This window comes from Orussus abietinus, unplaced genomic scaffold (genome assembly GCF_000612105.2).
Source record: "Orussus abietinus isolate OABI.00-Male unplaced genomic scaffold, Oabi_2.0 scaffold29, whole genome shotgun sequence".
NCBI lineage: Eukaryota > Metazoa > Arthropoda > Insecta > Hymenoptera > Orussidae > Orussus > Orussus abietinus.
The window spans coordinates 824,165-835,240 of record NW_019395567.1 but is presented as its reverse complement, the minus strand read 5'-3'; the positions used below and the strand labels follow the sequence as shown (position 1 = coordinate 835,240).

Below are 11,076 nucleotides of genomic sequence, written 5' to 3'. Positions count from 1 at the left end.
CGACTCGTTTTAAACTTCACAATATGAATATGTAGTTCCTCCTCCAAAAATTGCATGAAAAAAAAAAAAACAATAACTTTTCTTCGGGATAAAGACAAAAGTCCAGTTCGAAACTTGAAATTTCCTGAGTTGGAAGATTTTCATTGGAACCTACGTGATCACGTGTTAAAGTTTGAAATTATTCGGTGCACCCAGCAAAAGTTTTATAAATATTCTGACTTTCTGGGTATATATGTATATATAACTTTCGTAACACCTTAAATCCCGACTCCGTGATCGCCGTGTACAGGCGAGCGCTTAGAAGAGGATGGAAGAAGGAGGAGGAAGAAGGTGAGCGATGTTTTATGGCGAGAGGTCCCCTCCATTAAAATCGCTTAGCATAATCCGTTGGGCGCGCTCGCGCGACCGAGCGCGCGCTTTTTCCTGCGCACCGTCGGCGCGCACCAATCAGCGGCGCGCGCAGCTCGGTGGTGGGGGAACCTCGTGGTTTCAAACGAGCGACGACCGTTCGGCGAGGCCGCGGCGGGCAGAACGAGTCCGGCCGCCGACCGAGGAAGGACCTGCGCCTCCAGCCGTCCCGCCGCACGCAAGGAGACTCGAAAACCTCGGGATCATCACAGAAAACTCCGGAAAAGCTCCGTCCGGCTCGCAGAGGCCGCCCCGATTCGCGCGCCCCTTCGGACCGCGGTAAAGCCGAGCGTCGATTTCTCACAGCGAGGGAGGTGAAGTTCGCCATGCTGGCCGCGTCGCTTTGTCGCGAGGTGCACTTCAGCGTGCTGCCTTCGACGATGAGCTCGCGCGTCCCCCGCTGCCTCTTCGGGAAGCCGAACCCGAAGGAGAGCGCCGAGATGCTGCAGGAGGCCCTCGACGCGGAGAGGTCAAAGTTTGCCAGAAGATGGGGCGTCGACCCCACCTCCGAGGACAAGGAGAACTTGAAGTTCGAGAGGGTCGAACGCTCCCCGAAGAAAAAGAGCAACCCATACTCCAGGCAGACCAACATCCACGGTAAGTGCATTTCGAAATTTCGCTAAAGTGAGGTTAGGCGGATTCGCCGCGAGGGGTCTCCACAGCTAAGAGTTGAATATTTGGCGGGACCTTACTCGAGACTCCCGCGATTTTACCCGAACGCCGTATTTTAATATGCTGTACTCTCTAAGCGAGTGCATTAATGTATTTGGCGGGAAACTCTACCGACTTTTTAGTACAATACTAGGGATTATCCTCAATGTATTCGATTAGTATCCACCGTCGGTACTTATTCAATATCGGTTTGGATAAATCCGACCTCCAGGACGTTTCCACCGCCTGGTTTTATGAGGATAGGCATGAATTTAGAATTATGAGGTCCCAGAGAGTCCGAGAGGGGCAGTGAAAACGGACTATTTTTCTAGTCGAATAATGGGCAATCGGGGTAAATATCTCAAGTTTATTCGCCCCCTGGTAAACCCGGACTACCGATGGGATAATCGGCCCGAAGAATGAACTCCAGGATCGGGCGGAACGGCCTGGGTGGCTTAGGTCGCCTCGGTAAAAGTTGTCTCACCTCCACGGTAGCTCCACTTTACGAATTCGTCCGCCATCTTGGAACGGCCGTTTGGGCGGCAATCGGTTTTGGCGGGAAGCCGGCAACGGTTTTGCCCGCGAAAAGGGAAGCCCGCTCGCAGGGGCGGTCGCGTGGCCTGAACCTGTTTTCGCATTGGTGCTCCCTTGTTCGTTTTCTCGGGTCCCGAGGAGCCTTCTCTCCTTCTCTTTTCCTCTATATAGTCTACGTCTCTGTCGCGGACCCTTCGCCGGCTCCCGTTCTACGCGTCGACCTTTACAGCCCTTCGGCCGAATCCGATTGGACACGTCGCACTGAAACGACGTTTCTTCATTTTCTTCCCCTCATAATTCCTCCGCGATGTTCATCCTTAAAAATTTAAAATGGGCAACTTTCCGTTCTACGCGCCGAAACGGTGCCTCTTAATTTTTTTTTTTTTTTTCGTTACTCCTACATTATCGAACATGCTTTTCAAATAAAAAATTCGGAACTTCCCGTTCTACGCGCTGACATTTTTAGCCCCTTGCCCGAATCCGACTAGGCACGTCGCGCTGAAACGGTGCTTTTTCATTTTCTTTTATTATTTTTTTTTTACGTAATTCCTCCGCGATTGTCCATCCTTTTAAAATTAAACATAGGGAACTTCGCCGTACACGACCGCCCGAATATTTTCGAAGAGTGCCCCTTGACTGTGTAAAACCGAAATATGTCCTTTGTCTGGAGTTGAGAGTTTTTATCGAGTTACCTAGATATACGAGCGGTGTTCGGTAAAGAGGTGTTTCCCGAACTCGATGAAGTCGGGAGAGGTGGGCTCTCTAATCGGTACGTGAGAGTCGAGAAAGCGGCGCAGAAGGAAACGAGAAGAGGGCCTGGACTCGAGTCAGTCGTTGAGTGAATCACGGGGATGAGTCATGGCCGAAGCCCGGAGGTAAAATACCTAAAGAGCTCCTCACTGATTCACCGAAGGGCTCACTTTCCGCTCGCGGTTGGGGAGGTTATCGCCTCGCATTCCGCGAATTTCTTGGATCTCTCGAATATTACCGATCGCTGCTCGGGCCCCACCAAGGAATGCCCCCTCGGGGCCCTAAAATCGGGCCTTAGGAATGGACCATAACGAATGCACCACGCAGTTGCCACTAGACTCTGGACCAATGAAGAGTTAAGGTGAAATGAAACACGTCGAGGAACTTGATCAACGTCGATAAAGAAGATTTTCTAAACGCCTACGTTGCCGACGTTCGTTTTTATATTGACAACTGTGTCGAATTATATTGGATATTGTACCAAATGGCGTACTCCACCTGTCGTTTTCGTACAATAAATATCAAGAAATCAAAGTAGAACTCCAGAAATCCTCTGGATTCATGCTTTCTGGGGCCCTAATTGACTGCAGAGGGACCCCCTGCGCCATCTATGATTTCCAGGTGAATTAAATTTTCACTCCGAGACCTCGTATTCCCATCGTTTTAGCATAGAAGCGCATACAACACTTTTTTTTGCCTTTATCCCGTTCAAATGCGAGTTTATCGATTACCAGAGTGTTCTAAATTGTCGTAAAATTGTCCTGACCGTTTCGTTTCTCATATCAGAGCGTTCGATAATTGTATATCGATCGAAATATGAGAGCCTGACGCCACTTTGGTTCTGGTCTGGGCTAAGTTAAAAAATTGTTTCCAAAAATCCAAATTTTCAATGTGTCAGGACAATTCTTAGATGATCAGGAGTGATGTGTCAAAGTTTCGGACAGTTTGGTCTAAGACCCTTAAAAAAAAGTGTTGTATTCGAATCGACTGATTTGAAGGGGGTTTCGCATCACCTTAAGAAGAAACCACGGAGACACCTATCGAGATACGCGGTTGCGTCTCAGACAAGATCACGCGGCTCGATTGAGCGCCGCGTCTCTTTACTCGAAACAACCATATAATGTACGTTATTAACTGCGTAGCTGGTTCCTCCTCGCTCCGTGGCCTGATTTTTATTTCTATTTTAACCGTGACTTAACCTTAACAATTGTTTTACCATTAAGAATTCATATGAATACATGGGCACGTAATTCGAGGGGATGCGGTCACTTTTAATCGCCGTCTTGGGGGGTTTTTCCCGATCTCGGTAGAGTTTCGCGCCAGATAATTATATGTATCGGGTCACCGGTTGGCTTAGGGATCGGGACATATCTTGAGGATTCGCGATTTCGAGACGGCCAACCGTGAAACCGCCGCCCTTAACCTGAACTTACCGGCGACAGGTGGCGGCCGACCTTTTGGAGGTCCCGCGCGAGTCGCGTATCGCGTGCGCGACGGTGTTGGGATTTAATCGTGGGAAAAGACTCGGCCTGCTCGTTTTCTGGGCCTCGACAGGTGTCGACACAAATGCACCGGCGAGTGCATTTGTGTCGTCTCGGTCGGCCGCCTTCTGGGGATACGAGCACCCCTTTCGACGACTTCGGGGTTTGGGACTTTGTCACATCCCACGACGATCTGGACGGCCGATTCGACATTTAGCGGACGCTTTATCGCTCTCATATTTTGGGATACTCTGTGAAATCTCGCGGATTCATTAAGGATAAGGTTATGGTTACTCTGGCTTAAGGCGACATGAAGAGGTCTAGCTCGTCAGACTTTACTCCGAATTGGGTGTACCGAATCGTGTCGTAACTTTACCACATGAGTATCGAGGCTATAAGGGAGGTCTTGACACTCGTGAAATTTGTGTTTTTATATAAATGTCTCTATAGACAAAGTTTCGTAAAATTCATGCCGATAGTGGAGTGGTTAAAATTCTTGGATTTATTTCGAGAGCTAAGAGAGGGGATATCGAGGCGATCCGGCGATGATTTCCACGGGGCGATTCCGAGGTTTATACGTTTGCCTTACGGCTAAGTATCGGCTGGGAACTCGAGGGTATAAAACGCTAGAAAGTGCGGTGAAGAAAGAAACGACGGTTTTATTCTCCTTCCAAGAAGGTGAATCCGCCTGGTGCAGCTCTTCGGGAAGCGATGGGAGTAATCTTCAGCTCGGAGGATGAAGAGGACCCGCTCCAGGATGAAGAGGATTAAGTTCTCCAGCTCGAGGAACTCGAAGAGGACCAAGACTCCTCCAACACCTGTGCAGTCCCCAGGATGAGAACGCCAGTTGGCCTAAAATCTTCAGTATCACCGAATCCTGCAAAATTCGAAGAGTAATCAGACCCGAAGAACCCTTATCAGCGTCGAGGGATACAAGGAACACTTTTACGGCCGTACCTGTTCGACTCACACCTGTGTGCGAGTTGGCCCGCTGTGATTGGCGGCCCGTCGATTTCCAGGGGATTTTTCCCCCGCAAAGACGAGTGAAAAGCAAAGAGAGCCGAATAAAGGGGCACGTAGGTGTGTACTTTGGGGTGGCGGACCAAGGGCCCCATTGTAGGTCCTTCAGGGCCTTCGGCCCATCCCAGAAGACGTTCACGTGGTCCTGGGGGGACTTTTGCAGCCCTCAACAAAGAAGGGGCCCTTCTTTGGCGCGAGGAAACTCCCTCGCGAGGGATTTTCCTCGGCATATGGAGAGGCCCCGACAGGTAGAGGGCGCAAAAGGCTCGACCTTATAAAGAAGATAAAGATGTAGGGATAAAGAAGAGCCAAAGACGCGGAGCCAGATGCCGTGGAGCTAGGAGACAAAGAAGCGTAACCTGGCGCGGCAAAGGACGAGGAAGGAGATATCTGGACACGGGGAGTGGGAAGAGGACAGAGGACGCCATATGGCACGCCTCGCGCCAAAGCTGAGGTAAAGACTCGACCGGAGGCTGACATATGGTTACTGCAGCTTGTATGCGTCGGATTTCGTCAAACTTTCGGCGCAAAGAAGACCGTTAAAGTCGAATCTGGTTCCCGAGGCTCCGTCGATGGGGCCCTGAACCCTGGACAAAGATGGATGCTGCGCAACATGGAGTACGCGGCATCATCTCGCACCGTTTCCTGGAACGGATAAGTTTCTTTACTCCACTTATGCACTTTTCTGCCATTTGTCCGGAGGCAGGAGAGATTTGACTTACGCTCTCCTGGCTTCGTTCTAACTGCAGCAAAGGAAAGCCCAGCTGCAGTTGACACAAAGAGGCGCAAAGGAAGAGAGACCGTGTTGGATGGAATCTTCCACCCCTCTGGTTCCTTATCTGCGACCCTCCACCTTCGGAACGTCTTTCCGGGGTCCCGAAGGAAATTTCCAGGGCCCCGAACACCGTGGTTCTCATCCACTTAAGCTTTTATTCCCGTAAATGGGACCCGATGGTAAAAAAAGGGACCACGGCTCCTTGACGACGTCATCGGGATTCCCGAGGAAGATTTCTTAGCTCTTATCACCTCTTCTCTGCGTCTTAACCGGAGATTATCCTCACAATTGTCGAGCGCAGAAAAAGGGGAATCGATTTTGTCATCGACGAAATGCATGATCAAGAAGTCGGACGGAACGAGGTATAGGAAATGCGATGTATACGGCAGTCCGGAAGTGGCGTTTTCGTGACGGCAAAGCCGCAGGAACGATTCCACGAAGGTTCCAGGTAGTTCCAGGGAACCGCCAAAACCGGGAGGAAGAGAGACGGAGAAATCGGAGAGACGCGAGAGGGAGAGAGAGAGGTCGCGGACGCACCTGTCGCGTGGCCGCGCAAAGAGCACGGGTCCATAGGAGGGGTGGGGGCTCAGGTGTGCTACCTGACCGAAAATGGGGCGGTCATGGGGAGAAGCCCCTCGGAAGACGCGCCTTTGTTGTGGAAATCTCGTATTTTCGTCGGGCTCTCCGCGCGCAGGTTACCTACGACGCAATAAACCGACCCCTGCGTCTCTTGACAAAGGTCTTGTCCCTTCCCCCGATTTCGGGCCCTCCGGGTGCACTCCTTTATTCCTCGGTCTCCACGTGACGTCTTATACTTTCCTCGGAATCGAGTTTTCCCGCCCTTGGCGTTTTGAATTACCCGCCGCCGGGCGGGGCAGTTGCCGTGAGCGCCGCTGGCGGCGCCACTTCGTGCGTGGTTAGGCCGCGTGGGCGGCCGGGGAAAAGGTCTTGTTATCGGGCGGCCGACTCGTTTCACGCATCGCCACGTGCTAAAAGGCGCCGCGACTTTTTTATTCTCCCACCAGATGCCGCCCCGGAGAGGCGCCGCACTTGATCGGCGACTTTGAAGCGTCCCTCGCTATTAGAAAGAGGATCCTAGGGTCTGGCTCCGATTTAATTCCTTCTCAAATATGTCACGGTGCGTCGAAAAATCAGAAATTCTTCACTTTTACGACTAAATTCATATTAACCCTTTATACAGCCCTTCAAGGGTTGCATCTGCACTCCAGAGACGAGTATCAACTAAATTGGCCCTTGGAACTTCATGAAAGTTTAGTGTAAATTGAAATCCAGGATAAATTAAACTTAGGTTAACCTGAGTTCTCGTTAAGTTCCGTCTTAAGTGTACCTTTGAAGACCAGAAATAATGTAATTTTTGTTATTAAAAATATTTATATTTGTTTCAATCTTTTTTTTATCTCTATGTATAAAATAAGTGATACGCGCAGATCGCACTCCGGATTATCCGATATCGCCTGGAGCGTTATCTACGAGTCATCATCCTTTGGCCATTGTCGCGATACAGTATTATTTTCCGAGATGCAACGACCGGGGTTGAATTCGAGATGAAACGGCGCTCCGTCCTAACCGTGGATCGCCGTGGACGCGGCGAGGACGCTGCGGCCCGCCTCGGAACTGATCATAATCGTTTTTTCTCTTATACTTGCAGATTTCTGGCGCGCCCGCAAGATGTGCGACGTCAACAAGAAGTCGATGGCGTCGATCGAGTCGCCCAAGCAGCAGGGCGCTGACAAGACGAATTCTAAATAGGCCAAGAGAGGTGCGACGACGACCGACGCGGACCTCTTCGGGGCGTCCGAGCTTGTACACAGTTCCACTGTATATTTATTTCTCCGCTATCGCCGTTAAACGCCTGTCGTCTCTGTCGTTTAGTATTACCCGCGGCCAGCGGACTGTTAACCTACCGAGCCCCGTGTATCGCCTTGTACAGAATTTGCGGATGATTTATGGAGGTTTAGGTGGCACCTTACCGTACACGTATACTTATATATATACTAACATATATATGTACTCGTATACGTGCGCACAATATCGACGGAGGAAACAACGCGTATGTAATGTCCGTACATTGCTGGACCCTCGAGGGCCGATTGCATCGTTGGAAGTTATCTCCCGACATTGTAACTAGACACTTAGGATATCTTCTGCGAGGAGAAATCGGATTTCGATCGCGGAAGGCGAGGAAACGCTTCGGGCAAGATGGCGGCCATTGGAGGGGCGAGAACTCCAGGTTGAGGCGACGCTAAAGCGGCATTTTCGGAGGTTAATCTCTGAAGAATCGTCTCAATCTCGTTTTCTGTTTCCCTCGCCGAGTCTTCTTAGCAATGTGGCGTTACATAGGTCGGGGTTTCGTCTTATCTACCGTGTAAACGAGATGAATGTGATAATGCGAGAGGTATATAGAGGCCTTGTTTAGTGCTTTTATACATGTCGATCGTGGCGAGACGACTTCTGGTCCTTTCGCGACGACCGAGATAGTGGCCTCCGTCTTCTTCCGGTGTCCTCCCGACGCCATCTTTCTTTCTCGAACCTCCGACCAGGGGAGACCGGAAGTGGAGACTTCTCGCATGATGTCGCCGTCGATTAACGTTTTACGATTCGTGGGGTCCACCGAGAGCCTGAAACGGTCGTTTCCCAGCGAAACGACGATGCAGCGCCTCCAAAGACTAACTTACTAATTTTAAATTAAGACTCCGCGCTATCAGGCGGAGCAGGTCCTATGTATATCTGAAACTAGCGTTTAAGCAAAACCTCTAGTCAGTTAGGAGTTTAAGAGGAGTCGAATTGAATAAACCGTGATGACGATTTGCACTAACCGTGGCTCTCGATTTTTCCTCCATTCCCGATTCCTCCAGGATCGTCGTAAGCGGTCAGTAGGCCATCCCTCCATGTTTTGGGTCCATCTTCTTGGTCCTAAAATTAGAGAGAAGCTGAGTCGTTGGTAAGTCCGAATTTGAATACAAATCGAAGCGCTGTCGGCTACCGAGCGAGCCGTGACAACGAATTACCGTAATTCGACGCCGTTGACACCGCCGACCCGGAATTCTTATGGTAAATAGACACTCTATCCTCGTGGCAAAACATTCGCCGAGGAATATCGATTGCTGCCGAGATCGGGAGCTTCGAGAACTCGATAAAGCGTTCCTGCAAACCCGACCTTTCCGCGAAACTCGGCGTACTTCACGCCGTATATGCAACTTACATACGACGAACGCCGATGCCATCTAGAGGCGAGTACCGAGAAACGCGGCAGAGCTTTGCGCCAAATACATTTAAGCGGGAAATGAAATTCGTTATTTCTTAGTTTCACGGTATCGACAAATAAATTCTGCAAACCCGACCTTTTCGCGAAATATGGCGTACTTCACGCCGTATATGCAACTTAAATACGACGAACGCCGCTGCCATCTAGAGGCGAGTACCGAGAAACGCGGCAGAGCTTTGCGCCAAATACATTTCAAGCAGGAAATAAAATTCGTTATTTCTTAGTTTCGCGGTATCGACAAATAAATTCTGCACACCCGACCTTTTTGCAAAATTCACTATTTCTTAGTTTCACGGTATCACCAAATAAATTCTGCAAACCCGACCTTTTTGCGAAATTCATTATTTCTTAGTTTCACGGTATCGACAAATAAATTCTGCAAACCCGACATTTTCGCGAAATATGGCGTACTTCACGCCGTATATGCTACTTACATACGACGACGAACGCCGCTGCCATCTAGAGGCGAGTACCGAGAAACGCGGCAGAGCTTCGCGCCAAATACATTTCGAGCGGGAAATGAAATTCGTTATTTCTTTGTTTCACGGTATTGTCGACGGAAGAGTCCTCAAGATTGAAGATAATACGCAATTTTAAGTGGGAAACTTTTAACGAGTAAGTGTACGCAGCGTTTGGGACGTGATTTATCCGAATACTGTTTACGAGGCGCCTCGTAAACCGTCTAACAGCGGTTTCAGCGACCGTGGTCTCGATAAACCACAAGAGTGTGATTCGAGTGGCACGTAAGAGCGCGACCGTTCCTTTTCCCGGTGACGCCGGAAGTGAACGACCGTCGTCACAACAAAACGCACGCGGTCGTTCCGCGGCGTCGTCGCTAGGATTTAGAATAGATGTCCGGGGTACGCATCGCCATTTTTTTTTCAATTTCTTATTCGGACACTGTGCTTAAAATGCATGTCTAGTGTGCGCTTGACTATTTCTTTAGATATTAATAATAAATCGATCTTTAGATATTAATAATACAGATAATTAATTAAAAAAATTCATGTCCAGAGTAGGCTTTACTATTTTTATTAATTATTCGGACTTTACGAAGTATTTTATTTATGGCACGAAATTTCGGAATTTCATCGAGTGTTTCGAAGGGCATGAATATTTTATGTTCCATTTGAAAGTTTGTGCTCATCTTTTCAAGTGGTAGGAATTATAATGCGGCGATGGCTACCCTTATCGCGGTAGCGATGAGCATACCGAAAATTAGGCAGCTGAAAAGAGCTTCACCCGTGGCGGATTGCGTTCCGTAACGTACCGACCCACCTGGCGGCCATGGGGGTCCGCGCGCGGAACACCCGCGCGGATTCGCCGCACACGCGCCCACGTGGCCGCGGTCATGACACACCCCACGGCCTCGGGGTTTGCCGCAATAGATTTAAGAAAAACAAAAATCAAAATATATAAATGGCAAATTAAAACAACCGTCTGCCCGAAATTGCCTCTAAAGGCCGGTTAAACCAATCATGATTAGTATAAAATACCTTAAACTCAGATTAGTTAATCTCGGGTCAGCAAAACTCCAGTTGCCCCGACCAAAAATTGGAGCCATTCTCTTTACTTTTATATTCATTCCTTGTGCTCAGGGGGTCGATTCTGTAACTTTCGCGAGAGTGCTCACTTTTCGCCCTCTCATCTCACGTGAGTCCATTCGCGCCGATTCTGCGAGTGAAAATATGACATGTCTCACGATTAGTATAAAATCCCTTAAACTCAGATTAGTTAATCTCGGGTCAGCAAAACTCCAGTTGCCCCGACCAACAATTGAAGCCATTCTCATTACCCTTATATTCATGCCTCGTGCTCAGGGGGTCGATTCTGTAATTTTCGCGAGAGTGCTCACTTTTCGCCCTCTCATCTCACGTGAGTCCATTCGCGCTGATTCTACAAGTGAAAATATGACATTTGTAGACCTCAGTTTCTTGTCGAGTACTCTCACGCGAAGTATCTCACGTTTTCACCGTGGTGAAAATTATGGAATTGCAGGTGTTCACTTTTAGAACCTTCCTTAGGTGCGAGGTACCGAATCGACCCTTAATTTTTCTCAGAAAGGCCATTTTTCGACTCTTTTCTCGACTCGGTGAACGTTACCGAGCATTGGAATTACTCATTCACGACATTCTGGCGTAAATCCACGCGTGCTGCATCGCGTTATCTGA

The 11,076-nt window shown here is 49.2% G+C and overlaps 1 protein-coding gene across 1 annotated transcript; it reads left to right on the top strand.

Annotated features, from left to right (window-relative positions):
* The first annotated feature begins 558 nt into the window (after positions 1-558).
* On the top strand, positions 559-8,428 carry LOC105699128. The gene is made up of 2 exons (XM_012423891.1): positions 559-1,005; positions 7,289-8,428. The coding sequence occupies exons 1-2, from the start codon at positions 735-737 to the stop codon at positions 7,387-7,389; spliced, it is 372 nt and encodes a 123-aa protein (XP_012279314.1). The 5' UTR covers positions 559-734; the 3' UTR covers positions 7,390-8,428.
* Positions 8,429-11,076: the final 2,648 nt, after the last annotated feature.

Excerpts from the sequence above, each read along its gene's own strand:
- LOC105699128 (XM_012423891.1), top strand. The coding sequence starts at position 735 with ATGCTGGCCGCGTCGCTTTGTCGCGAGGTGCACTTCAGCGTGCTGCCT. Across the intron at positions 1,006-7,288 it reads CAGGCAGACCAACATCCACG|ATTTCTGGCGCGCCCGCAAG; the intron begins GTAAGTGCATTT and ends TTATACTTGCAG.